General features: G+C 60.0%; 3 protein-coding genes across 7 annotated transcripts; 2 read left to right on the top strand and 1 right to left on the bottom strand.

The window, feature by feature from the left end:
- Positions 1–3,718: 3,718 nt before the first annotated feature.
- Positions 3,719–11,394, top strand: LOC143664358 (uncharacterized). Its single transcript, XM_077137992.1, has 2 exons — positions 3,719–3,992; positions 11,189–11,394. The coding sequence occupies exons 1-2, from the start codon at positions 3,719–3,721 to the stop codon at positions 11,392–11,394; spliced, it is 480 nt and encodes a 159-aa protein (XP_076994107.1).
- On the top strand, positions 11,312–13,615 carry PRR7 (proline rich 7, synaptic). Its single transcript, XM_077137775.1, has 2 exons — positions 11,312–11,857; positions 12,062–13,615. The coding sequence occupies exons 1-2, from the start codon at positions 11,428–11,430 to the stop codon at positions 12,460–12,462; spliced, it is 831 nt and encodes a 276-aa protein (XP_076993890.1). The 5' UTR covers positions 11,312–11,427; the 3' UTR covers positions 12,463–13,615.
- Positions 12,910–27,013, bottom strand: DBN1 (drebrin 1). 5 transcript variants are annotated; one of them, XM_077137765.1, is made up of 15 exons: positions 26,786–27,013; positions 22,249–22,304; positions 21,507–21,619; positions 21,273–21,347; positions 21,010–21,156; positions 20,772–20,849; positions 20,176–20,327; positions 20,006–20,069; positions 17,131–17,190; positions 16,924–17,047; positions 16,033–16,170; positions 15,516–15,686; positions 14,394–15,085; positions 13,992–14,094; positions 12,910–13,809 (listed from the first exon to the last, which is right to left on the bottom strand). In XM_077137765.1, exons 1-15 carry the CDS (start codon positions 26,869–26,871, stop codon positions 13,739–13,741), a joined length of 2,130 nt encoding a protein of 709 aa, XP_076993880.1. In that variant the 5' UTR covers positions 26,872–27,013; the 3' UTR covers positions 12,910–13,738. The 5 variants fall into 5 exon arrangements, with proteins under 5 accessions (XP_076993880.1, XP_076993879.1, XP_076993876.1 ...); XM_077137764.1 differs by lacking the exons at positions 16,033–16,170; positions 26,786–27,013 and adding exons at positions 21,701–21,889; positions 22,582–22,678 and having other exon boundaries at positions 13,207–13,809; XM_077137761.1 differs by lacking the exon at positions 16,033–16,170 and having other exon boundaries at positions 13,207–13,809; positions 26,786–27,010.
- Positions 27,014–27,089: the final 76 nt, after the last annotated feature.

The raw sequence follows: 27,089 nt of genomic DNA on the forward strand, positions 1-27,089 counted from the left end.
CTGGGGCTCCCTCCGGTGGGGCTTCCTGCTTCATGGGCCTCACTAGAAAGTGAGAAGGGATTGGAGGTGAACCTGGTGGGGGGCTGCCCTTCCAGCAAGGCACAGGTCCCCCTTACCCACTCCCAGGCCAGATCTTGGGGATCCCTCACCCGGCAGTCAGGTCATGGCGGCCTTTGGGCTCACCGAGTGGGTTCCTGAGCTGCCCTGAGTGGGATGGGGCCTGAGGGAAAGAAGCCTTGGGTGCTCACTGGGGTGTGAGTCCATCAGCCTGTGTTTGCAAGGCCGACTTGGAACAGCCCGGGGTGTGGGGTGGGTGCTGCTATTAGGAATGCCTGCCCTGAGCCTGGCTTACTAGGCACCTGCTACATGTCCAGCCCTAGGCTGACCCATGGGCACTGGTCCTGTGCTTCACCCTCAAAGCAACAACCTAGACTGTGGGGCGCCTAGGAAGAAGGCCCTGGCCAGGGCCAGCGAGCACCCGCCACCCACACTTTGGGGAAACTTCTCCGAGGATAGTTGAGCCAGGCTTTAAACCAGATATGCTTGCCTGGGGCAGGGAGCAGGGTCGGGGCAGCAGTACAGAGAGCCACCCATGCCCAGGAGGCGAGAGCTTGTCAGCTACAAGGCTGTCCCGGACTCCCCAGGACCATTGCTGTGCCCAGCCTCGCAGGCTCTCCCTATAATTCCCTAAGGGTTGGTTTGTTCCCATTGGCCTGAGTGTCTGCGCCACTGAAGCCTGCTTTGTTCCCATTGGTCTGAGTGTCTGCGCCGCTGAAGCCGCGTGAGCTTTGCAGCTGGACAGTTCTGGGTGCAAGTCTCAGCATGACCACTTTTCAAGCACTGTGGCTCTGCATAAAGCTCCTCTGCTGCCCAGCAGAGTGGGAATAGTCACCACCACCTCACAGGGCAACTGAGAATCCACCAAGCAGCCAGTCGGCCCCTCAGGGCTCTGGTCACCAGAGGAATCTGGTTCTGAAGAACTGCTAAGGGGTGGGCGCTAGGTGCCAAGCTGACCAACTGGCTGTCCCCAGGGCAGCCAGAAGGCGCCAACCACTGACTTAGCAGAAGGTGCCTCTTGTGCTAACCCAGCCCTTGATGGTATGTAGAGTGCTCGCTGCCTCGCCCATTGAGGGAAACAGGGTGGGGAGAAGGCCTTTGCCCAAGGTCTTCCAGCTGGCAAGTGGCCACTACCGGGTGGAGAGGAAGCTGGGTGAAGAAGGAAAAACCAGATCCTTCCTGGGAGGCCTGAGGTCGGGGCCCCGGGTACATTTGCCCCTCCGCTCCAGGGTCCACTGGGGTCTTTGAAGGTGTGCAAGAGGGGATGGATGCCTTCACGGGGATGTATGGGTCCCTGAGGGTAAGTCCCAGACCCTCCTGCCAAGCTCCCCTGGACCGCCCTTCACCCCACAATCGCCCCCCTCCCCGAGCCAGAGAGGTATCCAGGGAACTTCTTGGCCAGGGTTAAGCTCACCTTAAAGCTGTTACCATGGTCGATCCTAGGCATGGCAAACTCCCAGAATTTCCTTCCCAACAAGCCTTCCCTAAGCTCACCTTCTCCCCACTCAGCTCTGCGGCAGGAGCTGGAGACCCAGATGGAGATGAGGTCCCTGCCAGCTTGGAGCTCAGTCTGCTAGGGAGGCAGACGTGGGAACAGGGGGACCCAGTGTGATCCGCACTGGCGGAGAGCTCATTCTCACATGTGTGGGGCTCAGGGTGTGGGCCAAACACCGGGCATGGGTGGCTCCTTGGTCACCAAGGTTGTCAGAGTTGTCAGTGCCCTGTCCAGGCAGGAGAGCCAGATGGATGGTCTAGGGCCACTCCTGCTTTTGGTGGCTGACCTTGGGGTGGGGTGAGTGAGCAGTGGAGGAAGGGAGTGGCTGGAGCTGAGGTTGGACAGACACTGCCATGCAGAGCCTTGAAAGTCATGTTAATGTAGGGGCCAGAGTGCACAGGTAATTCAGTGGCAGAATGCTCACCTGCCATGCAAGAGACCCAGGTTGAATTACCAATCCATGTACCCCCCCAAGAAAATGCAGGGCCTCCCTTGGAAGGCAGAGGAGTGTCTGATGGTTTTAGCTGGTTGAATGGGGGATGTCTGCCTGGCAGCTACAAAAGCACCCCAAGTTTGCTTTGGGGGAACCATTCCCTCTTACACTCAGTCCCTGTGATTTAGATGGTGGGGCACACACATGCATCATACATGCCTGCAGCATGTAACCCAGGTGGAACCACCAGGTGTCTTTGCTCGCGAATGACAGAAGTTTCCTCCAGCTTACTTAGAAACAGAGCATTAGAGGGGTGGAGCACATAGACTAGGAAGACGAGAAGTGGGACAGCTCTGGGGTCTTAATTGCAGACCCCATCCTTATCAGGACACAACCACCAAAAGCAAGTTGCTCCAGCCATGTTGTATCATTGTATCACTGAGTCAAGACTCCAAACCCAAGGAATCTGAATGTCCAGGCCAGAAAACCTGCCCTGTGTGGGTTGGGGGAGCAAGACACTGAGGTTCACAGGCCTGCCAAGATGGCACCCATGAAGTACAGGGATTACCCCGATGAAATCCAGGTGTTAATACCCAAAGAAAAAGGAACATGCCCGGGTGGCTGAACATGTATTCCCTCCCTCAGGCAAGACCACCTGGATTGGTTCACTGATGGACACACAACATTTCAAAATAAATATCAAGAAGGTCATTTGTGGGTTTTTTTGCTAGAACTATTGGGAAAGAATTGGGGTTCTCTTTCCTCTGGAGATGGATGGTAGGATAGAAGCCTGGAGCTGTGGGAGGTATCCTTGCCACCACCTTTGAAGCACTTAGCCTGAGAATGATGCAAACAGAAGAAAGCAGTATGGAGGGGAAAAGATGCATGTCCGAAAATGCCAGTGCTTGAATACCTGGCTCTAGCTGTGACCAAAGCCAACATCTGTCCTTGGGCTCCTAGTTACATGAGTCAACCTAGTGCCATCTGGGCTCAAGCTATTCATTTGGGGATTCTGTTACTTGCAACCCACCATGTTCCAGCTGATTTGGTGGTGAAAAGTGCTACGGCAGAGTCCCTGAGTGTGTGGCAGAGAAGTTGGACTAGAGACTGATGGACAGCCAGGCTTAAACTGGCCTAAGACTGGGCCTCAGCTTGACAGTGGGGCCCTCACCAGGGGTCACTTCTGTTCCCTCAGAGTGAGCAGGGTCCATAAGGGCCAGGGCCCTGGCTGGAGGGCTAGGGTTCAGCACTAGGGTCCTATATCCCTGTACTACTGCCCAGATGGCAGGTGATGATGTATGCTCACAGGGGACCCAGTGGGAAGGCCAGGAGTGGGGAGGCGGTCGTGGGTTCCTTTGTTAAGATCACGATGGGGTGTCCTGCCCCCTGGCCCACTATGTGTTCAGTCCTTGCTTGCCTGCCAGGATGTGACCGACGCCTGGTCTAATGTGGGCTCTCCAGGTCGAGCTGTGTGTGTGTCCAGGTTTTCTACCTCGGCAACCTGGCTCAGCATGCAGTGTGCACGACCGAGCATGTGCATCGGGGCTTCCCGCGAACACCCGGCTGGAGAGCCTGTTGCCGGGAGAGGGGTGGCGCGGTCATTCCTTGTGCCGGGTGCCCATGTGGGGCTGAGTCTCGGAGCGCCCGGCGGGTGCACAGATCTGCCCCTCCTTCCCTCCCTGGCCCGTCTCCCCGGCGGCGTGTTGCAGGGGCGTTGGTGGGGGCGGGGGGAAATGGAAGGCGGCGGCGCGGTGGGGGGAGTGCGGGAGGTTTTCTGCCGGCAGCCGCGCGCGCGCGCACGCCGGGCTCGATACGCGCCGTGTACGCGCCCGTGCGCGCGCCCCGCGGCTCCAGCCCGGCTCTCGGAGTCGCTTTCGTTGCCACGGTCTGCTCCCCCCCCCGGGGCCGCCGCTACCGCTGCCTGCCCCCGGCCGGGGGCTAGGCCCGCTGGGCCCGCGCTGCTAGCCCTGAACCAGGAGGACGAGCTCGAGGAGGATGCCTGGGCCCGTGAGTACCGCGGCGGCGGCGGCGGCGGCGTCGGGGCCGGGCGGGGCCGGGGCCCCGGCGGAAGACGGTCCCGGGGCTGAGCCCCTCCCCGCGAGCGGCTCTGTGCCTGGTCCCCGGGTCGCCGCCCCGGACCCCCGCCCCGGCCGCGGCCCAGCCCCTCCCCCAGCCCATACCGAAGGGAGAGAGTGAGGGAGGGAGAGCGCCAGCGAGCTAGGGAGCAGGAGCCGGGCGCGAGCCGCCACCGGTTCGCTTGGAAACGGTTGCCACAGCAACGGGGTTGCGCTCCCCGGCAACGCGGCAGCGGGGCGGCGACGCCCCCTCCCGCCCCTCCCCCACCCCACGCGGGGCCGCAGCCCGAGGTTGCAGGGGGAGACAGAGTGCGGGGACTCCCCCTCCCCGTGATTGGGGGGCATCCTTCGCTCCTCTGGCCCGTCTGGGTGTACCTGCCAGTACAGCTCGTCGTAGGTGGGGGTGGGGGTGGGGGGCGAGCAGCTCCGTGGGCACGATCTGGCTCCCACGTGGCTGCAGTCTTCGCAGCCGGGTTCGTGGGGTGGCTGCAAACGTGGGGGCGGCCTAGACCCTGGGCCTGCGGCGAGAGGAGGAGACAAAGGCTGGGCCTGTGATCCCTGTCCTGGAGCCCCCACCCTACCTCCACCCCCACTACCATCACCTAGGGCCTCCTTCCCCCCGCGAAACGGCCACAGAGACGATGTTCCTTACCGGGGGAGAGGAAAGCTGGCATCCTCATGGCCAGGGCATGTGCCAAACCACCGTCTGGGCCCGTGGTGGCTCTGTGCTGTGGCCTTCCAAACTGCCCTTCCCCTGGAGGGGTGGGAGCCGCGTGGGTAGGGGCAGAGGGAAAGCCATTGCTGACCCAGGGGAGCCAAGCCCAGGCCAGATGGGAGCCACCCAGCCCATTGTTTGGATCACAAGTGCCCCTTTCTTGTCTGAGCACAAGGCCTGGACTGTGCTGCCGTGGCAGGCAGGTTGGTTGGCAGGGAGGCCAGTGCCCAGGGAGGTGCCCCGTCCTCCAGGGGAGCTCCTCTGGGAGGAGAATGGCCTCTGAGTCAGAGGAAATGACCTCTGGCTTCCCTCCCAGCGTCCCCTCTGTGGGCGGCATGCTGGGGGAGAGAAGTGGCCCTCCTGCCAGCACTCCAAGGCCTGACTCAGCAGATGCCAGCTCCGACCACTCCTTGGACCCAACATCCCACGACCAGTCACTGCTGGGTTTCCTTTCCCATCCCTGGGAGGTGTCCTGGGCCATGAATGTGACCAGGTTCTGGGTGAGTGGCTCTTAGATGGATGGGCGCCTGAAAGGTCAGGCCTTGGTCTTCCACTGGCAGCAGTGCCTTTGGGATTACTCACAGGCCCGCGTGCATTCTGTTCCTGTGCCGTGAGATCTGTGTTGAGTCCTCTTTATCCATTACCTCTTAATTCTCACGACTGTTGTGCAAGGTAAGTTTACTACCCCCATTTTAGAGGGGGAGATTCCCAGGCTCAGGGGTGGGTGGGGAAGTGACTGGTCCAAGGTCACTCAGCCAACCACTAAGTGAGGGAACCTGCTCCTGACATCACTTGTGACCCAGGCAGACAACAGTAGAGTCTTCCGGAGGAATGCTTTTAACCATCCTTCCTATTCCTCTGGTGAGGGAACTTCCCTTTGTCTTGCAGGCTTTGGTACACCTTGCCTTTTTCCAGCAACATCAGCCAGATTTTTGCTCCCCCAGATGCTTTATAGGATTGTGCTGCTGCTGCCTCCCTTTCTCGCTCCCTCCATTTTCTCTCTCTGGGTGAGCCTGAGTAGTAAGGGCTGCCTCTGTCCCTGGGGCTAGTTCTGAGAGGTCCACGCCGGGACAGGGGGAGACCACTCAGGACCCACAGGACAGCAGTGCCTGTGGGAGACCCTGAGGCCCTAGTCATTGGCTCGTGGGCTCTGCAGCCTGATCAACTTGCAGTCCTGTTTGTGTGGGGGAGAGAATTTAGCAAAGATGGGGCTCCTGTGGGATGCTCAGTCTAGCTCAGGGATTGGAAATGCAAATGCGTCCAAGGCCAGGAGAGTGGTGGGGGTTGACTGAATGACTGAGGCGAACCAGGGAGCTAGCTACTCAGCACCAGCCTAGGTCATGGTGTGGAATATGGACTCAGTGTGATTAGACTGTCCAGTTTTCAAGATAAGCCAGAAATACAGGTCTTTATGTAAAACCTCCTGGTATTTAAATGTTGGCATCTAATCAGAATATTTAAATACAAATGTATGTATAGATAGTGGGCCCACAAAACATGCATGAACTGTGTCCAGCCTGAGGGTGATGAGTTTGAGACCTCTGGTCAATGGCCAGTGACAGTTTTTGCTGGACCAGCTCTGGGTTTGTGTATGAGTTCATGCCATGGACCGTTTCCCACCTTGGAGCCTCTTGAGGCTGCGAGGTGCTGGCATCAGCTTAGTCGCCTGCCCCATGTGCACACTGCGCTTGGAGAATTTTCACATCCCTCATCCATTTTGTCCCCTACTTTGGCACTGCCAGGAAGGTCTCACCGTCCCTGACTCATGGAGATTTCAGCTGAGGATGGGAAGAACCAGGAGGGGACCATATAGCTATTAGGGCAGAAATGGGATTTGAACCCCGGGCTTCCCCTTAAGTGCGCTGTGCATCACACCAGGGCCCCTCAGAAGACGGTATTGTCCCCTCCTAGGTAGTAAATTGTCCATGCCTTGAAGTGGGGATGGGAGCACAAAGCCACTGGTCCCTGAATATCTTCTCTCCAGCCGCCCTGAGGACAGTGGACACTGGCCTGGGTCAGGCCTCTCTACCCAGTCTAGGTTGCCCTGTTTGCAGTTTCCCATGCCCTGGGTTCCTGGCCTAGATGGAAATGAAGTCCTGGCCAGCTGCATGCCTTGTTGTGACTCTTGGACCAGGGGCTGAGTGCTGTCATCTCTCTCTGGCCTCAGTAAATCTGTCTTGGCATGGGATAGAGTATAAAAATGTCACCCAAAATGCCCCTACTGCCAGACAGTAGGCTTTGTGCTCTCCTGGGCTTCACAACCACTTGGCTGTGTGGGCCCAAGCTGGACCACCTCCTTGTTTGGGTCTCTGTCCTTGTCTGTAGGGCCAAGAATGACAATAGCCACCCTCCTAGTGGTTCCTGAGGTAAAGTGCATAAAGGGACAACCCATGGGCCTGGCATGGGGGGGGGGGGTGGGACAGGCTAGCGGTCAACTTCCTTCTTCACCCCAGTGTCACTCAACCCTGATTACACTCTACTCCCTTCATCCTCGGATCCGAGAGCCCTGTCGCCCCCACTCCAAATTTCCTCTGCCCACTCCAGAGCCCTTGGTTGAAGCCTCCAGTCATCTTCTCCTCTTAGGCACATCCATGTATGGGTTCTCAGCTTGCTCATAAATCACCCTTCGAGGGTTGAAAGCTTGGTGACGGGTTTTTTCTCAGTGACATTTTGGTGAACGGCTGACGTTTCTCAGGAATAATTCGTAATTCAGACCTGGTTCTTGAGAGTCCCTATCTTATGGCTAAAAGATCAAATGGGTCCCTGGGCCCCTCCAGTTATTTCTTCAAGAAGTGGGTTTTGAGCTACCGTGTGCCAGATGATCAAGATAGGTGCTGCCCACTGGTGGTGCTGGACCCAGGTTCCTCCAGAACATTCTATCATTAGGCTTCTCAGCCAGCCTTGTCGGGAATGGGGGGTGGCTCAGGGCTAAGTTTCAAGAGGTGAAGCCAAGGGGCTAAGTAAACGGAGGAGGGCTGAGTGCAGGAGGTCCGTGTTGCTGACCTTGAGATTTAAGAACTTTCGGCAGCCCAGACTGGGAACAAAGGCTTGCTGTGGGTGGGGGTGGGGGGTGCCAATAGGTGAGGCAGGAGAGGCCTTGGCAGCAGCTCATCATCCAGGCCATGCTCTAGGCCAGGGCTTCTCAAAGTGTGGTCTCTGGACTGGCAACATCAGCCTCTCCTGGGGATTTATTAGAAATGCAACATTCTGGGACCCCACCCCAGACCTACTGAGTCAAGAGTAAGCCCAGGCCCTATAGTAAGAGCTCTGCATGAGCTGTGTTGCATGATGGTGGGGGGAGGGCCTTTCATCTCAGCGGAGCTTCATTTTCCAGGATGTTATTCTCCTTCCTAGGAAGATTTGAGAATTACCTGTGGTGGCCAGCCCACAGGCAGGGAGGGCCTTAGGGGTACACACATCTCTGCACCCCCAGCTGGGAAACCACCATCATCAGAGCTAATGTTTCTTTGGGGGGGCATCTAGAAGCCCTTTTGTGGATTAGCTCAATTCCTCTTCACCACAGTCACAGATGGGAAACCGAGGCAAGAGAGGTTAAACAAGTCAGCCAGGGGCTCTCTGTCATCCCCCCCACTGTGCTCCCAGCCACTGTGTTGCCTAAGAAAACTGCAAAGCCACACCACAAAGAAATTGAAACGGGATCCTAAAAAATACCCCATCAGAAGGTAAGAAAAGAGAAACAGAGGAAATGAATAGGGAACATAATAAGATGGCAGAGTTAAGGGCGAGTCCACCTGAAGGGCACAACTCCTCTGGTCATAATCTGCCATGGGCAGTCTGGAGGGATGTGGGCAAGGCCAAGGGCCAGCAGCCGTGGACAGCAGGCTGTCAGGCAGGGCCTGAATTTGAAGAGCTCCCCAGACAAGGGCAAGGATGTACACAAAGGTACAGTGGTGGAAAGGGACACAGCTGTTCTGGGGCACTGAGGAGTGTGGACTAGTGGGGAAAGGTCTGGGTGAGTGTTGGTGTTTGCTCAGGCAGCACCTCCTGTGGTTTGGTGAGAATACACTGAGCAGCTCCTGGGGGGTCGGGGGAGGAGGAAGACTTCAGGCTGGATTGCGACCTTTGGGCTGGGCATAGCCCTACTGAGTGAAGTGACAGCTGAGGAAGAAGTGCTTTTAGCATTAAATGCCACCCACTCAACTGGAGCCAGCCCAGGGCCAGGGTGCCAGGGTGCCTGTTTACGCAGAGATTGTGAATAAGAGACTTCCTCTCTCTGACCCCAAGGCAGTGCAGTTTCCTGCCTCCTAGCTGAGGGGTAACAGTGGTACCTGGATTTGGTCTGCTCTCAGCATCCTTGGAGTTGCCCTTCCATCTCTTTCTACACTCTGAAGTCCTTCTCCAGTGGCCGGGTACAGCAGGGGCTGGGTCGGAAGGGACATGAATGCATTTATGAGCTCCAGGCTAATCCCCCTGCCCTGGGCCTCTTGGCTAATGAGATCCCACTTGCGAACTGCTTGCCAGCAGGAAGCTTTTCATTTACACCTCACTTGTCAGGTAGGGGAGTGCATTTTGACACAGACCTTGGAGTCAGACTCAGGCTTAAATCCAAGCTCTTCCCCTTATTAGCTGTGTGACTTGAGGCAAGTCATTTCCCTCTCTGAGCCTGTCTCTTCATCAAATGGGCGCAACCCGCAGTGGGTTGAAGATGACAGAAGATTCTGCATTGCAAGGGCCCAGACCAAGGTCTGACCCGCAACAGATGGTCCTTGGCAGATATTTCTGTTTTTAATTCAGCTAAATGCCATCACCTCCAGCCCTAGGAGTACCTTTTCTGACCCAGAGCTGTTCCAGCAGCCCCGGGGCCAAGGGGCCTCCTAGTTAGTGGCAGCTTCCTCAGAGCTTTTCTGAAAATTCTTGAGAGCTCGGGAAAAGGAGAACAACAGATTTAATTAACTCCCAGTGACTGGCAGCATCGTGTTTTTATCTGGGCTGCGTCGCCATGGCAGCTTCGTGGCGGAGTTGTCGAGGGGGCGGGCGGAGCTATTGTTCCTGCCATTGTCTGTTCTGGAACGCAGGCCCAGGAGAAAGGGACTGGCACGGGCACCCAGTGGCACATGGCTGCAGGCAGCTGTGAAGTCAGACAGAAGCCATCTGGGGAGAAGGGGGGACGTGGCCTGGATTTCCCCTGGCATACTCTGGAACCAAGTCTGAAAAGGTTTGATCTGGAGCCTTCATGCTAGGGAGTGTGTGTGCATGCCTCGAACCACGGGGCTTCTGGAAGGGGGCCACAAAGGGGCGCAGAGAATAGCACCCTCCCACCCTGCCCAGGTTGGAATTCTAACAATGACTTTGTCACCTGCCTTCTGTACAGCAATTGCTCCCCAGTTGATCTGAAAAAACAGGAATAATGCCCATCACCCCAAAGGGTTATGTCAGAGCAGCTGGTTGTAAAGCCCTGGAGAGGGTTTGTTTCTGTTCTATGAGGGTAGTCCCCCCTTCCCTCCTCCAGGCAGGGATTCCTGGTACATACACCACCCACCACCACCCCACCACCCCCCGAGGATGCAAGATTCCCCCTTCTCAGCCCTGGCCAAGAGGAGGAGTTACACTTAGAGATGCCCATCCCGAGTGGGTGCAGGACCAGCTGAGGATGGAAGGCAGGAGTCCCAGGCCTACTTTCTCTCCCTCCTGCAGAGAAGGATTTGGGGAGGGGATATGGGGGCCTGTAGCTAGGCGGCCAATATGAAATGGGGCTGTGCCAGGGTAGCAGGCAGGTCGAGTTGGAGCTGGAAACTGGACAACCGTCCACGGCCAGCACGGCGCTATAGGCGCAGATGAAAGCGGAGCCCATGGCACGCAGTGGCCAGCGAAGACCCGGCCTGAGTGCCTACGACCAGGAAGCCACGGTGCCCGACCGGAACGTTCCATGCTTCGGGCAGTCGAGGGGTTGGGTACAAGGCCAGGAATGCCGGGCACTGCCCAGCGAGTGCACAGGGCTGAAGCTGGACGCAAGGTGGGCTGCTTATGGGGCTCTCAGAGGCGGACCACCCTTCACCGCAGAACTACCGCGCCGAGACGCTTCTAAAGCGCCCCGAGGGTCGGCCCACAGGCCTGAGAATACCCTTTCCAAGCCGAGGGTCCCTGGGCCTGAGAATGCGGGTGGCGGACGAGACTTCGGCATGCCCAACGCCCTAGCCAGGCCTTCGCGCGCCCCCTGCTGGCCCGCCGGGGGTCCCCTCGGTACAGCAGCTCGGCGGCAGCGGCCTGGTCTAAGATCCGGGGAAACCCTACTAGGGAAACCTGGAAGAGTGACGCCAGCGTCCTTGATGACGTCACCGGTCCCCCGGGGAGCGCGGGGGTTCCCACAGAGGAGGCTTCCCCGGGACGGCGCGGGCAGGGAAGTTGTCAGGGGCCGCGGCGCGCCTTCACTGCGCCCTGTGTCTGCCCCACAGGTCCCGCGCGGTCCCGGGTGACGGCCGCCCGCGCGGCCGCCGGCGCCATGGAAAGGAGCCGGCACCGCTGCTGCTCCTCGCTGGAGCGCGCGCGACTTGAGCCCCGCCGCAGGCAGCCCCCAGCCGCGGGTCCCCGAGTGACGAGGACGGCACCTGGGAACGTGGTGCGGGCCCGGGGCCGCGCGGAAGAGTCCAGCGTCCAGTGAAGCCGCCCAGGACCCACCGCCAGCGCCGCCGCCATGGTTATGTCCCAGGGTACCTACACGTTCCTCACGTGCTTCGCCGGTTTCTGGCTCATTTGGGGTCTTATCGTCCTGCTCTGCTGCTTCTGCAGCTTTCTGCGTCGCCGCCTCAAACGGCGCCAGGAGGAGCGACTACGCGAGCAGAACCTGCGCGCTCTCGAGCTGGAGCCCCTCGAGCTTGAGGGCAGCCTTGCTGGGAGCCCCCCGGGCCTGGTGCCGCCGCCGCCGCCACCACCACACCGCGGCCGCCTGGAGGCGCCGGCGCACGCGCACCCGCACGTGCACGTGCACCCGCTGTTGCACCACGGGCCCGCGCCGCCGCACGCGCACCCGCCGCCGCACGCGCACCCGCACCACCACGCGCTGCCGCACCCGCCGCCGCCGCACCTGGCGGTGCCGCCGCGGCCCTGGAGCTATCCGCGCCAAGGTAAGGACTGACCTCCGTCGGGGGTGGGGGGACGGGTGGGCAACCCGGGGTGTCGGTGGGTGGGGGGGTGGTGCGGGGCCGCCGCAGACGGGCGAGGCTCCCCCAAGCCGGTCCCGGGTCTGGGGTTGACAGCTAGCTGCAGGCCTCCGGCGGGAGGACGGGGAAAGGCGGCCTCACCCCCGCGGACCACTTCCCACTTCGCAGCGGAATCGGACATGTCCAAGCCACCGTGCTACGAGGAGGCGGTGCTGATGGCTGAGCCGCCGCCGCCCTACAGTGAGGTGCTCACGGACACGCGCGGCCTCTACCGCAAGATCGTCACGCCCTTCCTGAGCCGCCGCGACAGCGCCGAGAAGCAGGAGCAGCAGCCGCCGCCCAGCTACAAGCCGCTCTTCCTGGACCGAGGCTACACTTCGGCGCTGCACCTGCCCAGCGCTCCGCGGCCCGCACCCCCCTGCCCTGCGCTCTGCCTACAGGCCGATCGCGGCCGCCGAGTCTTCCCCAGCTGGACCGACTCGGAGCTCAGCAGCCGCGAGCCCCTGGAGCACGGAGCTTGGCGCCTGCCGGTCTCCATCCCCTTGTTCGGGAGGACTACAGCCGTATAGAAGGGCGCCTGGCGTCCCGCGCCCCACCCGCGGACTCCTGGCCTGACTGCGGGGCTTTTTAAATGCTTCCCTTGGACTGGGGGAGGGGGGCCGGGGAGGGGAGGGATTTCTTACCCTGTTTGTTACATTTTGAGGATAATAAAGGTGTGTGATCTGCTTTGGTACAAGCGGAGGGGGCACCCGCTGCTTGCGCCTGCAGGGACCTCGAAGTTAAGGGCCCTGAAGGCAAGCTTTAGGGCTACAAGTTGACCCAAGGGGTGAGAACTAAACCAGAGGTCAGCATTCTCCTGGGACAGAGGCTAGTTTCAAGCATGTCAGTCCTGGAACCTTTTGATAGCAGAGACGTTCAACCCATTCTGCAGCCTTGGAAGCTGAGAGGAGCTGGATGGGAATCAGGGTCCGGGGTCCGGGCGGCCCACCCCAGATCAGCCTCTGGAGGCCCGTAGCAGCAGGCCCGAAGGGATCTGGATATCTTTATTAACAGACATGAGCACGACCCGTTACAGAAGTTTGTGCTTTCCAAAAAACAGTTACTGAACGTGAAAAAGGTACCCAAGCAAAGTTGTTCAGAAGGGGCCACCTGAGCCCCCGGCCCCACCTATAGCCCTGACCTGGATGGCGCCTAAGGCCTCCAGCCTGGGACCTGCCCAGCAGGAGGGGGCAGGAGAGGGCCAGGGAAGCCAAGGAGCCCCTACTGGGCCTGCTACTTCCTTTGGGTCAGGCAAGGAGTGGTAGAGAGAGAAGGGCAGGGAGGGGGTCCCAGGGAGCCAGACCCCACGAGCCATTTATTGCCATGTTTTAAAATTCGTGCAAAATATCTGAAGCCCTGGACAGAGAATACAAAGTGATATTTTTCCAAGAAACATAAAACTAGGAAAAGAGGTGGGGAACATTTTCCCACCAGAGCCCCCCTCCCCCAACCAGGCCCCAAGCAGGGTGGGGCCTCCACCGCGGCCAGCTGAGCAGGGAGAACTAAGAGCTACAATCTGGACCGGGCAGGGAGGGGGTAGAATCTGTAACAGCATCTCAACTACCAACGGGAGGAAAACCAGTCAATTGTACAAGTCTCCTATCAACTTTTTAAAAAAAAAGAGAGAGAAAAGCTGTAAAAGTTGGGCCCTGTGGGTAGGGAAGTGGCCAAGTCCCGGGCCAGGGCCGGGATCCGGAGTGGGTGCCAGGCGGAGCTGCTGCAAGTGCAGGCACGGCGGGCCGTCTGGCCAGAGGCCGGCAGAGGTGGGCGGCCTTGGCAAGGGCAGCATGAGGGCAGGTGCCACTGCTAATCACCACCCTCGAAGCCCTCCTCTTCTTCTGGTACTGGGTCTGCATCCCAGCAGGTGATGTCGATTTCTACGGTGTAGAGGGGAAAGGAGACTTGAGGAACTGGCCCCCGCAGACCCACGATTGTGTCCCCCAAGCTCCGGGAGCTTGGCTGGCCTCCTGGGATGGGGGTGAGCCAGCACAACCTGCCCATGCCGAAACCCAGAACCCCCCATCCCAATTCCCTTCCCCATCATCCATCCCAGTACTACCTGGAGGCTTGTTGTAGAATACAGGAGGTGGAGCCTTTGCACACAGCTCTTCTGATTGGGCAAATTCCTCCTCCTGAGACTGGCTGAAGTACCCTTCACTGGCCTGCAGGGAGAGATCACTAGGTCATTGGACCCCACCTAGCAGAATGCAGGGCTGACCTACCAGGCCTGAGCCTGTTTCCGTGGCAACCAGGAATTCCATTAGTGTTGCTGGGGAAACAGATGCCTGCCTAGGGAACAAAAGCAGAACTGGTCCAGGGAGCAACGGTTGGTGGATTGTGGTACAGCGTCCCCCCCCACCCCAATAATGTGGGTCACAGAGAAGGGGAGTACAGCTGCAGGGCCTCCACTGGGGCCCCCGGCAACCCACCCCCAATCTCACCAGGCTGCCCCTGCCCCCACCTGGGTCCCCTCCTTCTGGGTGGTCTCGCCATTGGTCAGCAGGTGGGGCTCCGACTCGGGTTCCTGCTCCAGCTCTGCCAGAGCTGAGGGCAGAATTGGGGCCTGGGGAGTGGCCTGGGGCACAGCCAGGGGTTCCCCTTCTACCTCCCCCTCTGGGTCACAGAAGGTGGCTGGCGGCTCAGGCAGCTCATCAAAATTGAGAAGGTTGGCACAGCCTTCACCTGCTAGTGACAGTGGCTCCTGTGCCCCCTCGTCCAGCAGGGGAACCTCTGCCAGAGCGACCTCGGTCCCCGAGGGCAGTGTGGGGGCCCTGGGCTCAGCCTGTGGATCCCAGGCCTGGGGCATGGAAGCCCCCTCCCCGTTACCAGGCCATAGGTCAATGAGGCTGGCGGCAGCAGGGGGGATGGCATTGGCAACAGTGGTGTCAGCAGCGGTGGCTTCAGTGGAGTCAGCTGCCTCGGCGTCAGCTACTGAGGCGGCAGCTGCACTGGCAGGCTCCAGAGGGGCATCCAAGATGGACTGACCTGGAGACTCCATGAACATCAAGTCCTCCAGGGGGCCATCTTGCCCCCGGAGGGGCTCCCTTGCCTGAGAAGGCTCCTCCTTGGGGCCAGCCCAGGCTTCAGGGGCTGCTGCTCTAGCCTCCTTGCTGGTCTCTTCTCTCTCTGAGCTGGGGCTGGGCTCCTGGGTCTCTGCCACAGCACAGATCGGGGGGACAGATGTGATCAGCATTCTCAGAGAAGGGGCAAAGGCCCATGCAACCACCGGTGAACATCTGACCCACCCCCTGGGGAAAGAGGGAACTGGGGACCCCAAAGAGGGAACTCCTCCACTCGGGCTTCCAGGTAGGACACCTTCCAGCTTCCCAGGGATCAACTCTCGTGCACCACACTGTCCTTTCAGCCAGCGACTTTATACCACTCTGCAGCCCCAGAAGGAAGGCCTGGTTTCCCACTTCACAGTTGAGACACTCAAGGAGCAGAGAGGACAGCCCCCTCCCCTGCCACGGCAACACCTGCGGTGGTACAGTCTTGGTGATGGGTGGCCCAGATCCCTGGGGACTGTTACCATGGCAACCTAGGGGACCCAGCCTGGTGCAGTCCAGGCGGGCCCCTCCCTCACCTGGAGCTGGTGGCGGCGGCGGCGGTGGTGGTGGAGGCTGCGAGGATGTGACCTCGTCCAGAGCTCGTTCGATCTGCTCAGCGATAGGGGTAGAGGCTGTGCTGGAGTCAGACGGGCTCCGGGCGGGGATGGGGGTAGGGGCCATCCTCCTGTGGCTGTCCAAGTGACTGCCTAGGGAACAAACCCCCGGGGGCTGGTCAGCGAGGGCTGGGGAGCCGGGCAGGACCAGGAGTGTCCAGGTTGGGGCCTGGCTAGCACCTCCTCTCTGAAGTCTGGGTGGGGGCCGTGAGCTCCCCAGGCCCCCCAGGGGCCAGACCACAGCTCCATGGTAGGTGAGGCCCTTGAGGGGGCCAGTGCCCCGACAGGACCAGGGGAAAAAGGCAGGCAGGACCTGCTCTGGGGACAAAGACCAGAGAGCAGCGGTCAGGCTGGGCGGAGGGCAGTGAGGGCAGGGGGGGCTGCTGGGAAGCGGGGCCCTCCTTAACCCCCCCCGCCGAGGCCTGGGCCTGCTACCTACATGGGAGGGAGGAAGAGAGGTTTGGGGTGCGGTGGCAGGTGATATAGGGAAAGGGAGTCCGTGGAGGGGAGGAGGAGGAGGAGGAGGAGGAGGGAGGCCCACTGTCCGATGCCTTTATGAAAGGGCAGTACGGACGACCTGCCGAGAGAGACAGAGAGAGAGAGAGACAGAGGACAAGAGAGGGTCAGTCTCCCCCACCCCCTGCCCCGAGGCTTCACCCGCCCCCAGGGCCGGCCCTGGACGTCCAAGCTGCCCTCAGCCAGGACACACATTCAGCCAAGCTGGGCCCCAGCCACAAGCCACCAGATGAATCCCACCAGCACCCTCCCAGACACACACGGCAAGGCACCTGACACACACAGCCAGCCTCTCTGAGCAGCTGCCTAGCGAGGACAGTTCCACCCGGGGACCCCAGCCCAGGGCTGCGCACAGAGCAGGTGCAAACACACGCACCCCAGCAGATGGAGAGTCAGAGGGGCCAGCAGGGGGCAAGCAGATGCACCCTGGTTGCAGTCTCCAGGCTGTTCAGACTCGGGAGCAGGGTGAGGGCCCGCCCCATGCACCCAGCAGCCCCTCAGTCCAGACCCAGTGCAATCCCACGAGGGCCACTCGCCACTGCCTTCTGCACGGCCCCAGTGGGGTACCTCGGCCCCCACAGAGCTGCCCAGCTGGCCTCCCATCGCCCACTGCCCAGTCGAGGCCCCACCTGGCCCCTGGCCCGGAGCCCATCTGCCATGTGGGAAGCGGTGGATGGGAACACACTTGCTGAACTGCCTCAGCTTTCTCCAGGTGGTCCCTGGGCAAGGCTTTCCTTCCAAAAAATAGTCCCAAAGAGGCTCGGGGCCAAAAGCGGAGAGTGGAGGTCAGGGTGGGTGTGGGGTCTGGGATTACCTGGTCTGTGGTTGAAAGGTGAGGGTACTTCGCAGCTGCCGGAGGAGGCTGACGCAACTCGTTCCTGCTGCTTGAAGAATTCCCGGGGGTTGTCGGGTCGCTGGGCTATAATGGCAGCTGCCTCCTGGGGACGCAGGTGAGGGTCAGGGTCAGGCCAGGGAGAGATGGCCCCTTCCCTCTGCACCTGCCCGCTCCCCCAGCTCTCACCTCCACCTCTGATTCTGACTTCTTCATCTGGGTCTCTTCTTCCTCATCCCGTTGGTCACCCTGAAAACCAAAGGGACAGTGTCCTGGGCACCCCAACCCCAGGGTGCTCAGTCTTCTCACGGCCCCACGTTTCTTTCAAAGTATGGCAGGAAGGGTCTTGTGAAGGTACCTCGGCTTTCTCAACCACCTCCCGGCCAGCCTGGCCAGTCCCCAGAGCACCCAGCTCAGCTCCTCCCAGCTCCCGCACCCCACACCCACCAGACAGGAAACGCCATTCAAGGGGCCCACCTTCCTATATAACTTTTCCTGGACCTCCCTCCCCAGGATCCTCTCCCCTCCCTGCCTCTCTGACTCTCCTCATCTGATCCTTCTCTCTCTAGGCCAAGAGATGACCTTTCCAAAGTATGGATCAGACTTTGAATTTCCCTAGCTTGAAATCCTCGGGACTTCCCAGGAACAAATACTGGCCGAATAAGGCCCACAGACAGCTTTTTTTTTTTTTGCTGATTTAATGTTTTTTTAAAGAAAGAAAAAAAAACGCTAACTTGCGGCCACCACTAATTAGGAAGCCTCATACTGAAATCTGGATCTCCAATTTCTTTGGAAATGTGGTCAAGTCCTGGCAGCCTTCTGCAGGCGCCCCGCTCTGCAGCGGCCCCCACGTGGGGCGCGTGCTGTCCTGGCCACTCCCTACTGTCCTCTAGCGGCCCGCTGCTCACATTACACTCTGAGATCGCAATCCCCGGAGTACAGGAGGCCGGCCCAGTCCCCTCCCCCTGCCTGATCTAGACCCTGTCACCTCTCCAGTACCACCTCCCACCTCCCAAACTCCCCAGCCACAACATAATTTAAAGTCCCGGAACCTGCCTACTGGTTCCGACTTTTCTGTGTTTGACATGAGAGATGAATTCCTCTCCCCAGGTCCGACTCAGGGAAAGAGGTCCCTAGCTGATTCAGGTCATTCCCTTCTTCGTGTCCCCTCGAGGTGATTCAGTGCACATCCCAGATCGCACGGGGCCATTATTTCCTGTCCTGGGATCATCTCCCCAGCTGCCTGTGACTGACACAGTACTCAGGTCTGCGTGTGCGGGCATGGCCAGCCCACGGTCCGAGCTCGCTCACTCACCACACAATGCCCAAAACCACCTGATAGGAACCCTTTACTGTGCAGGCGGCAAACTGGACAAAGGGCCTGGTGGGGAGACGAGGAAAAGCCCCACATGAGGTAGAAAAGTAACAGGACGTGTTTTTGAACATATAACCTAGAATATAAACATGTGTCCAAGGGGCATAAGGGGACGACGGTGTTTCAAAGTATCCCCCTCAATAGGTCTGTCTTGCACATGGTAACTTTGTGTCTCCTCCAGAATGAAGCCTGAGCTTCCCAACTGCATCTTCCCTGCTCCTCGGCCATGCTCCCTGCCTTCCCCTAGACATACATCCCAGCTTGCTAAGCCTTTGCTCAGGCTCTGACCAGTGAAATCTCACTGTGTTCCTCTGCCTCCTTCAAAGGGACCAGCCAGCAGCTCATTGCAAGGGCTTTACCAACCAGCCAGTGGACAAGGCTGAAAGAACAAATCAGGACTGTAGGTAGAAGAGAGAGATCAATACTCTGACCACGAGGGCACTGCTGTGCTTGAGCATCTACGTGGGAGCTCCCTGGCACAGGGAACCCAGACAAGGAACTTGTTATCAGGGGAGAAAAAGCAGAACAACTCCTCAAGCCAAGAGACAGCGTTTTATGGAATTAAATTCCCTAGAAGAGGGCAGGCCACGGTGGCTCAGCAGGCAAGAATGCTTGCCTGCCATGCCGGACGACCTGGGTTCGATTCCCAGTGCCTGCCCATGTAAAGAAAAAAAAAAAGAGAAAAAAAAAATTCCCTAGAAGACCTGATGATAATTGATAAAGACGAGTGATCAGTACAGGGAGATCATACCATTCTCTTTACCTTGGTGTGTTTGTGTGTGTGAGAGAGAAACTTTCTGTAAACGTCACCTTTTTTTGAAAGACCTAGCCCATCTTATTCTCCACTGTGTCTCCAGAAGCTGGCACCTGGCAGGCAGTAAGTATTTGCTGAATGAATGATTGAGGCTGGAGCCGACTAATGGAACACCTTCTCCACCCACCCCAATGGTCGATAGCGTCAGTAGGACCTACAACAGCCTCTTCAAACGGCTGTCCTGCCTCCGACCTTGCAGCCTCCCTGAGTGGGACCCTGGCGCTGCGCTGGATTCCCAGAGCCCAATGTGTGTCCATCGCAGTCCCAACCAGACAAGTACTGCCTCATCTCCCCTTCTCAACCATGCAGTACTCAACCCCAAGTGGCCTCAGCTACTTCTGAAATACAAAGTTCAATTCAAAGCACAGAGATCTAACTCCACTGTGATTTTCAAAGACCCAATCCACAGGTCCTATGGGTCACTCCTATAGGACAGAACACCTGGAGCAAGGGGACTGCTCTAAGGAGATGCTACACTCAAAGCGCTGGTCCAGATTTGATCCTGGACTTTGCACCAAGCCGCTCAAGGGTAGGAAATGTGTCCCATCACCCTGTCCCCACCCACACCTCCCAGGCTCCACTGATGAGGGGCCAGAGGAAGCCCACTCAGTGAGTGTCTAGGTCACAGGTGGAATTTTCTCTTCCAATCCAGAGTACAGGTTTCTCTAAGGAGGTATCTTTCCATGGCCAGAGGCTCTCTAGCTCACCCGTGGGACCAGGCCTGACACTCGAAGGTACCCCGTGCCCAAGAGAAGTACTCAGGACCTCCAGCACCATCCCTGAGCTACTCATCTCCCCACAAGGCCCAAGAACCCAGGCACTGTCCATTCTTACTTCTCTGACCAGGGGCCTGGGAGCCCCAACTGAGAACTTACAAAGATAGACTGCTCCTTTAACAGCCTCTTGGCCTCTTCAGCTTCTAGAGTCTGCTGTTTCCTCCTGGAATGATAAGACATTAAACACACCCTCGGGGCAGGCCCAGGCTGAGGACGCTGTTGCAGGCTGCCTGGGTCTGCCTGGGTCACAGGGGACCGAGGGGACATACCTGTGCTCCTCGATCTGCTGTTCCCGCTCCCGGTAACGCCGTTCCCTTTCCTCCTGCTCCTGCCGCTCTTGCTCCATCCGCTCCTGCTCAAACCTCAGCCGCTCGTCCAGCGCCTTCTTCCTCTCCTCCTCCTTCCTCAGCTCCTCCTCCTTCTACAACCCCCACCCCAAGGAAGGAATGTAGGCCCTGGGTGGGGGGCCCGGACCTCCCTTTTGGGGAATGCTGAGGAGCCCCTCTTTAGAATACGCAAACTCAGACGGAAAGGCGATGACAGGCTGAGGCGGAACAGAGGTTCCCTTTGGGGTGACAGAAAAGTTTTGGTCACGGAGGGTGGTGACGGGAGCACAACATTGTAAGTGGAATTAACGCCACTGAAATGTATGCTTGAAAGGGGTCAAGATGGGAACTTCTAGGTTGTCTATAGGTTAAAACAAACCAATAAAAGGGTTCCCTCTTTCCGACTGGGGAGCATGTGGTACCAGGCACACGGGTGAGACGACGGGCTTAGGGGCAAGTCCCTTGGGAGAGAAGCCCAGAACGGCCCCAGGGGGTCAGGGAAGGCAGCTGTGCCTGAAGGCCAGGGTTGAAGTCCACACCTTGGCCTGTTCCCAGAACTGCTCGCGGTTAATTCGCTTCATTTCCACAGCTGCGTCCGTCTTCTGGTAGGTAGTGCCCTGCAGAGTTAGACGCCCCGGCGGCAGAGAGTGGGCCTGGTGTTTGGGGAGGCCCCCAAGTCCAAAGAGCGAGGACTGAGAGGGACGGGGGGAGAGGCCAGGCGCAGGGGACGGGCTGAGGGGGCCAAGCCAGGGACAGGCCCAGGCGGCATGCACTGACCACGGGCTCGGCGTTCTCTTCCTCCCGCAGTCGCAGGCGGTGCAGCACCGGGCTGGAGAGCCGCGCCAGCCCGTTGGAGAGCCGCTGCCCGATGGCGCCCGCGTCGATATCTTCCACGCTGCTGGCGTTCACGATGACGTCAACACCCTTCAATGGGAAGGCCGTGCTCAGGCAGCGGGCCAGCTGCTGACCCCAACCCCAGCAGCTGGAAACAGCCTCTCCCCCATCCAGTGCTCCCATGAACCCTGGCCCAGCCCACAAACCTGGAAGAACTCTGCCACCTTAGCCACGTGGCTGGCACAAGCACACTTGCGGGCATCGGGTACATCTTCTCCGACCTGGAAGATACCCAGGAAGGAGGGCAGGGGTCAGGAAAGGACAAGGGGTGGGGTGGGGGGGCAGAAGCTTCCGATGGTATCGGTGGGCAGGGAAGGGGCGTGGAGGGGGGCTGGCCTGGGGCTTCCATGACTCCCAGTCCCCAGCTCCCATCTGCATACCCAGTTGATAAGCACGTATTTTGGCAGAGCGGCCTGGGAGTCCTTCACACTGCAGAAGCCGTACATCACCTTCTGGTTCTCGAAGTGGCCCGAGAGCTCCTGCAAGCCCCCTTCTGGGGAAGCCAGGAGGGAATCAGGACTCCTTGCCTTCCAAACCCACCTCCCACCAAGGGCTCTGCAAACTGCCCTCCTACCCTCCCCGGAGCTTTCTGGCCTCTAAGATCTGCAGGTCCCACAGTTTTGTGTTGGTGTGAGAGAAAGGGGCAGGCAGGCTCCAGCTTCGTCTCCGAATCCTCTGAAGCCTGATTTGGAGCAGGACTAAGGAAGTGTCTGCCGGCTCAGCAGTCTTCACACTGCATCACCCTCACTCTTCACACATCATCCTGTCTCCCCGATGAGTAGGCCCGGTGGTGTAAAATAAAGCCTTCAGGCTCTGGAGAGTGGGGCTTATCAGGGCCCACTCCTGCTCGATCCCTTCCTTCCTGGTGGGGTGACTTTGGGCAAGTCACTTTCCCTCTCTGAGGCTCAGTCTCCTCATTAAATAGGAAACTAAGGCTCCCTCCCACCCACCTCCCCCCGCCCTCAGGGGTTTACAGGGATGATGGCAGCGGAAGGACACCAGCCAGACAAGTGTGGGTCTGCTGGACGCAGGCGGGAAGGTGGCCCAGAGCCAGGCGGGTGGGGAAGAAAACAACCGAGGAGGGGGTGGAGAGGAAGGCAAAGGAATGGCTGGAATTCTTACCTCCTGATGCTGCCAGCTTGAGGTCATCAGAGCCATCCTCATATGTGTACAGGGCCCTGGGGAGAGGGAGGGGTGGCTTGGCGAACTGTTAGGGCCCAGGCTGCCCATTTTGGGTGGGGATGGTTCTGGGAAGGGAGATGGGAAGAGAGGAGGCAGGGCAGAGGGGGTGGTTGTGGTCTAACACGTGTGGCATCCTCATGAGAACAGGGCCGACCACCACTTCTGGCAGGAGCTCAGCAGAGGGCTGGGGGGGTGGGTACTGTGAACCCCGTGGAAGGAGGCCTGGGTTGGACTGGGAGGGGGCAGGGGTTTGGGGCGGGGATGGAGCCCAACGGCTCAGCGCTTCAGTGCCGGCGCACATCCCGGTCTGCCGCCCGCCCGGCTGCCTTCCACAGAGCGGGTGTGTGATGGAGCTTCCAAGGCGACCGTTCCTTGGTTACCGTTCCCTGGCTACCACGCTCCTCAGCCCCCATTGGCCGGCGCCAGGAGCCTACCTGGCGCGTGCCTCAGTAACGCCGCCCCTCCCCCCCCCAGGGGGAGGGAGTGGGAGGAGAGAGAACCTGGTGCGCACAGCTCTGGGCATCCCCCGGTAACCATGGCAACCCAGCAATTGGCACACTACGGGCCCACCCGGAGGAGCCTTCTCCTTGCACACAAAGGACCCTGGGGACACGCCCTCAGCCTCAATATCCTCCTCCCCGAAATGGGGATGAGGTCACTGAGCGCACGCTGGGCTGGACTCCAGCCCCCATGGTGGCCTGGTTCCCCTAGACTGCCAGCCCCCAGGCCACCGCCTCCTCCCTGGCTGAGGCCCTGGCCTCCTGGGACTGGAGGCCTTTCCGCCTTAGCTTTGCCAGAAAGCTGACCTAGCATCCCTCCCTTCTCCTCCCTAGCTTTTTCTGCCCTGACTTTCTCTCCCCAAGCATGATGTAGCATCCATTTCACGGAAAGGAATGCAGTGGCGCCTCCCATGCAGATTCAGACAGAGGCTGAGGACCCACTGGGAGGAGAAGCCTGGGGCAAGGAAGAGGGGTGAGCCTGGTCCCTGAACATGGGACCCTTCCCCAAACTCCCAGTTCTTAGAGGCTGGGGACTGTGGGGAGAAGCAGGAGCAAGGAGGTGGACAAGAGAAGGGAGGGGGAGAGGCAGAGGAAGAAAGAGGAAGGGAGGAAGAAGAGAGAAAAAGGTAAGAGAAAGGAGACAAGTGAAGGGAGAGACAGCAAAGGAAGGAGAGAGAGTGGAGGGAAGGAGAAGAAGGGAGGGCCCAGCCCTAGCCCCATGAGGTCAGCATAAGTTATTGCCTGGGCCAAATGGATCCCAGACCCTCCCCTGCCCAGGATCCCTCGCTCCCTCCTGAAAGGGACACAGGTGGGCTGTGGGGCCAGGAGTTCCTGGTCCAACTGTTGCCCCCTGCCCCAACCCCAACAGCTGTTTTCCAGAACAGCTGTCCCATCACCTGTCGGGCTGCCCTAACGTATCAGTGGGAACAAAAGGCTTTCAGAGAAGCAAGGTCTGCCCCTCTCCATTCCAAAAGATAAGAACTGAGGCAGAGCCAGGGATCCTTGTTCCCAAATCCAAACCCTTCACCCTGGCTTTTGACCTGAACCTTCATCCCACACCTGTCCTTTCATTCCAGCCACTGGTCACATCGGATGGCTCCCCGATCCCGAACACCTTTCTAGATATTTTCCAGCCTCCGGCCTTTGAACATCCAGCAAGCACCCTTGGCAAGGAAGGCCAGACCCGCTTCTCCAACCTCCCATTGTGTTTGAAATCCTTCAGTCCCTGGGGACTCAATGCCAGCTCCTGGAGAAACCCGGCCCTCCCACACCTCCAAGAGTTATCATATCCCACCAAGGATCTGAAGACATCTGAACTCACCCCAGATCCCACTAGACCAGCAGTGTTTCTTAAACCCATCAGAGGCACCCTGGGGTGGGTGGGAGTTGGCAAAAGCACAGGGGATCAGAATCTGAGAAAGCCCAGGAATCTACCCATCTCACCAGGTCCAGCCACTGGAGACACTGCCTCAGAGCAGGCTTTATGAAGACAGGAACTCTGACTCAACCAATTAATATTGCTCTCTGGGTCCCGAGGTCCGGCCCAGCAGCGCCAGTAGGTGTTTGTGATATTGACCCAAACTCTTAGAAACTACCTAGGCTAGAGAAACTGGACAAGTGAGGCAGTAGCAGTTCCAGGGAGATCCTCGGATCACCAGGGGCTGGGAAGTGCTGAGGTGGGGCTGGGCCTGTCAGGACTGCCCACTCCATTGCACTCTCAGGATGTTAGGGCTGTAAAGGCCTTAGGAACTCTAGATTCCTAAGGAGGAATGAAGTGGAGCCCAGTCTCTCCTCCAGAGGACCAGAGAAGGGCAGGAACTAGTGGGTGGCCACACAGCGAGTCATGTCAGAGGCAGGACAATGCTGGCGCTTCCTGCTACATGTCCTGACCTCCTGGGACCCCTGGTCTATTTCAGAGTGAGATCCTGCCCCCCACCCGACACACACACACACACTCAACAGGCAAGGTAAGGGTGGGCACTGCCAAACCTCCTTTGTCCAGACAGCAATTTCACCCAAGACAACCCTTCTCTGGCCTCTGCGAGGAGGATCTTGCCCCCAAGTCTTGCAGTCCCACTGAACTTCTGACTCTGGGCTGGGTGTTGGGGGACCCCCATACCCCCCTCTGCAGGATGTAGTCCTCACATCCTTTTTGCAAAATGCTACCCAGACCCCACGGTGTGAGCAAGCATGTGTACGTGCTAGGGTACGTGTGTGCATCTGTGTGTGTGTCCCACACACAACCCAGATGGGGGGTGACGCACACCACTGATGAATAACTCGCTTTGGCCACATGGATACTGCCGGGTGGTGGGAGCCTGAGCAGAATGCAGGGCAGCAGTGGCTGTGTGGCTGTGGCACCGGGCTGCCAGAGCTCTGCTTTTGGGGACTCAGGGAGAAACAGGCCCCAGATTGGAGGGCGTGGGGTGTTCTGAGATCAGATGTGCCTCTCCCCAGGCACGGGGGCTGAAAGGCAGGGCCGGTATCCCAAGGCCTGCTCTTCCACGGGGCCAAGCCGGCCACTTGCCCTGAATTGCTCCCATGATCTCAGCCCCCGGGGACAGGGCTGGGATAACGGGTGGGCTGCCCGCCCTCTTCGCCTGCGCTGCCCTCTCTCCTGTGACTGACCTGCAGGACACGAGAGTCTGTCTCCCGCGTCCATCCCTCCAGGCCTGGCTGCCCGCCAGTGCTGCAATGCCGTGGCATGGACGCCTGGCCATTTTATCCCCACCTCCAGCCCCCAGGTAGGGGTCCCTACCCAGGGTGAGGGTAGGTCCAACCCAAGGAGGCCCCTCAAACCTGCCTCACTCTATGCCTCAGTTTCCCCAGGGGGTAGAGCCTGTTTCCTGACTGCTGGCAAGGGAAAAAAGCCTCGGGAACACGGTGGGCACCTGCCCGGGGAGGAAGAGCATTCTGGGGGAATGATTCCTCGATGGGGCACAGTGAAACCTCTCAGCTCCCTGCCAGCCCCGGGGGCTCCAGTCCCAGAGCAGGTGGTCCAGCCCCTCCCCCAGCTCAGGGGCGACAACAACAGCTGGGAGGGTGGGGAGAGGGCGGCCCAGCCCCACCCCCACACCAAGGGGGCAGAGTGCCCCTTTGGTGCTGGAGGGAGGGGCTAAGGGGGTCCCAGTGGAGGAGCTCACCCCCGCCTCTCTCACTGAGGGCTCCCTCTGCATTTGTGGGCCTGAGGGTTTCCTCCAAGCGACCCCAGCTGGCCCCCTCCCCTTCCTATCTCTCAAGCCAGCTGCCTGGTTCCTGCAATTCCCATCAGGCTGGGGAGAGAGGGGCTCGTCCCTGTCTCCTCCACGCCCCGTGAAGGCAAGAGGAGTCACTTCACTCTCGCCATGTGGCAACAAACGTCATGCCATCGCACCTCCGCTCAGGTGTTGGGGGGTGGGGGCAGCCAACGCAGACCGGCCCCCCCCAGTGGGCGGGGCGCCCCGGCCCCCGGCCCCACTCCGCTCCTCCCCCGCCCTGGGTTTCCTTTGTGCTGGGGCCGGGCCGGGCTGAGCCACGTTAGCTCGGTCCCCGCCCCGTCCCCGCCCGGCCCTCGCCCTCTCGAAGGTGGCGAAGGTGCCCTTGGCCGCCCCGCGCACACCTGTCCCACGGGGTCCGGGGTGGGGGCCCTGGAGGCAGCGGAAGGGGCGCCCGCGGGGCCCTGGCGCCGTCCCCCCCAACCCCCGCCCCGGGCCACACGCCTCGGGACCCCGCGTCCCTCCGGCCCGCGGGCGCGGCCACCTCTCCCGCCGCTCGCCCAGGGCCGCCTCCGGGGAGCCCGGGGCCCAGCTGCGCCCCGCCCGGCCCGGCCCGGCCCCTCCCCCCGGCGCGCACAAAGGCAGCCCCTCCCCGGCCCGCTGCACCATTTCGGGGTCTCCCCCTCCCTTCCCGGCGCTGGGGCGGCGGGCCGCGAGGGGAACAAAGGCGCGGCGGCCGCGGCGCGGGGACAAAGGGGCCGGGGGCGGGGGCGGGGGGCTCACCAGTCGGCCGCGCTCTCCTCCCGGATCACCTCCTCGTAGGCCGCCAGCAGCTCCAGGCGGTGGCCGCTGAAGCTGACGCCGGCCATGCTTCGGGCCGGACCGAGGCCGCACGCACAGACGCACAGACGGACGGACGGACAGAGATGGGAGGGAGCGACGAGAGGGGAGAGTCGCCGCCGCCGCCTCGGAGCCTCTGCAGCGTTGCGAGCCGAGCGAGCCAGCGGCCGGGGGAGGGGAGCCGGCCGGCGGGGGGCGGGGGGCGCTGGCTCCGCCCGGCTCCGCTCCCTCCTCTCGCTCGGTCCTA

The sequence above is a fragment of the Tamandua tetradactyla genome, chromosome 20 (genome assembly GCF_023851605.1).
Source record: "Tamandua tetradactyla isolate mTamTet1 chromosome 20, mTamTet1.pri, whole genome shotgun sequence".
In the NCBI taxonomy this organism is placed as follows: Eukaryota; Metazoa; Chordata; class Mammalia; order Pilosa; family Myrmecophagidae; genus Tamandua; species Tamandua tetradactyla.

Bases quoted from the DNA above. Each gene is read 5' to 3' on its own strand.
- LOC143664358 (XM_077137992.1), top strand. From the start codon at position 3,719: ATGGAAGGCGGCGGCGCGGTGGGGGGAGTGCGGGAGGTTTTCTGCCGG. The intron at 3,993-11,188 runs GTGAGTACCGCG...TCTGCCCCACAG, and splicing joins CGAGGAGGATGCCTGGGCCC to GTCCCGCGCGGTCCCGGGTG.
- PRR7 (XM_077137775.1), top strand. From the start codon at position 11,428: ATGGTTATGTCCCAGGGTACCTACACGTTCCTCACGTGCTTCGCCGGT. The intron at 11,858-12,061 runs GTAAGGACTGAC...CCCACTTCGCAG, and splicing joins CTGGAGCTATCCGCGCCAAG to CGGAATCGGACATGTCCAAG.
- DBN1 (XM_077137765.1), bottom strand. From the start codon at position 26,871: ATGGCCGGCGTCAGCTTCAGCGGCCACCGCCTGGAGCTGCTGGCGGCC. The intron at 17,048-17,130 runs GTGAGAGCTGGG...CTGCGTCCCCAG, and splicing joins AGTCAGAATCAGAGGTGGAG to GAGGCAGCTGCCATTATAGC. The intron at 15,086-15,515 runs GTGAGGGAGGGG...GTGCTGTGGCAG, and splicing joins GCCGCCGCCACCAGCTCCAG to AGACCCAGGAGCCCAGCCCC.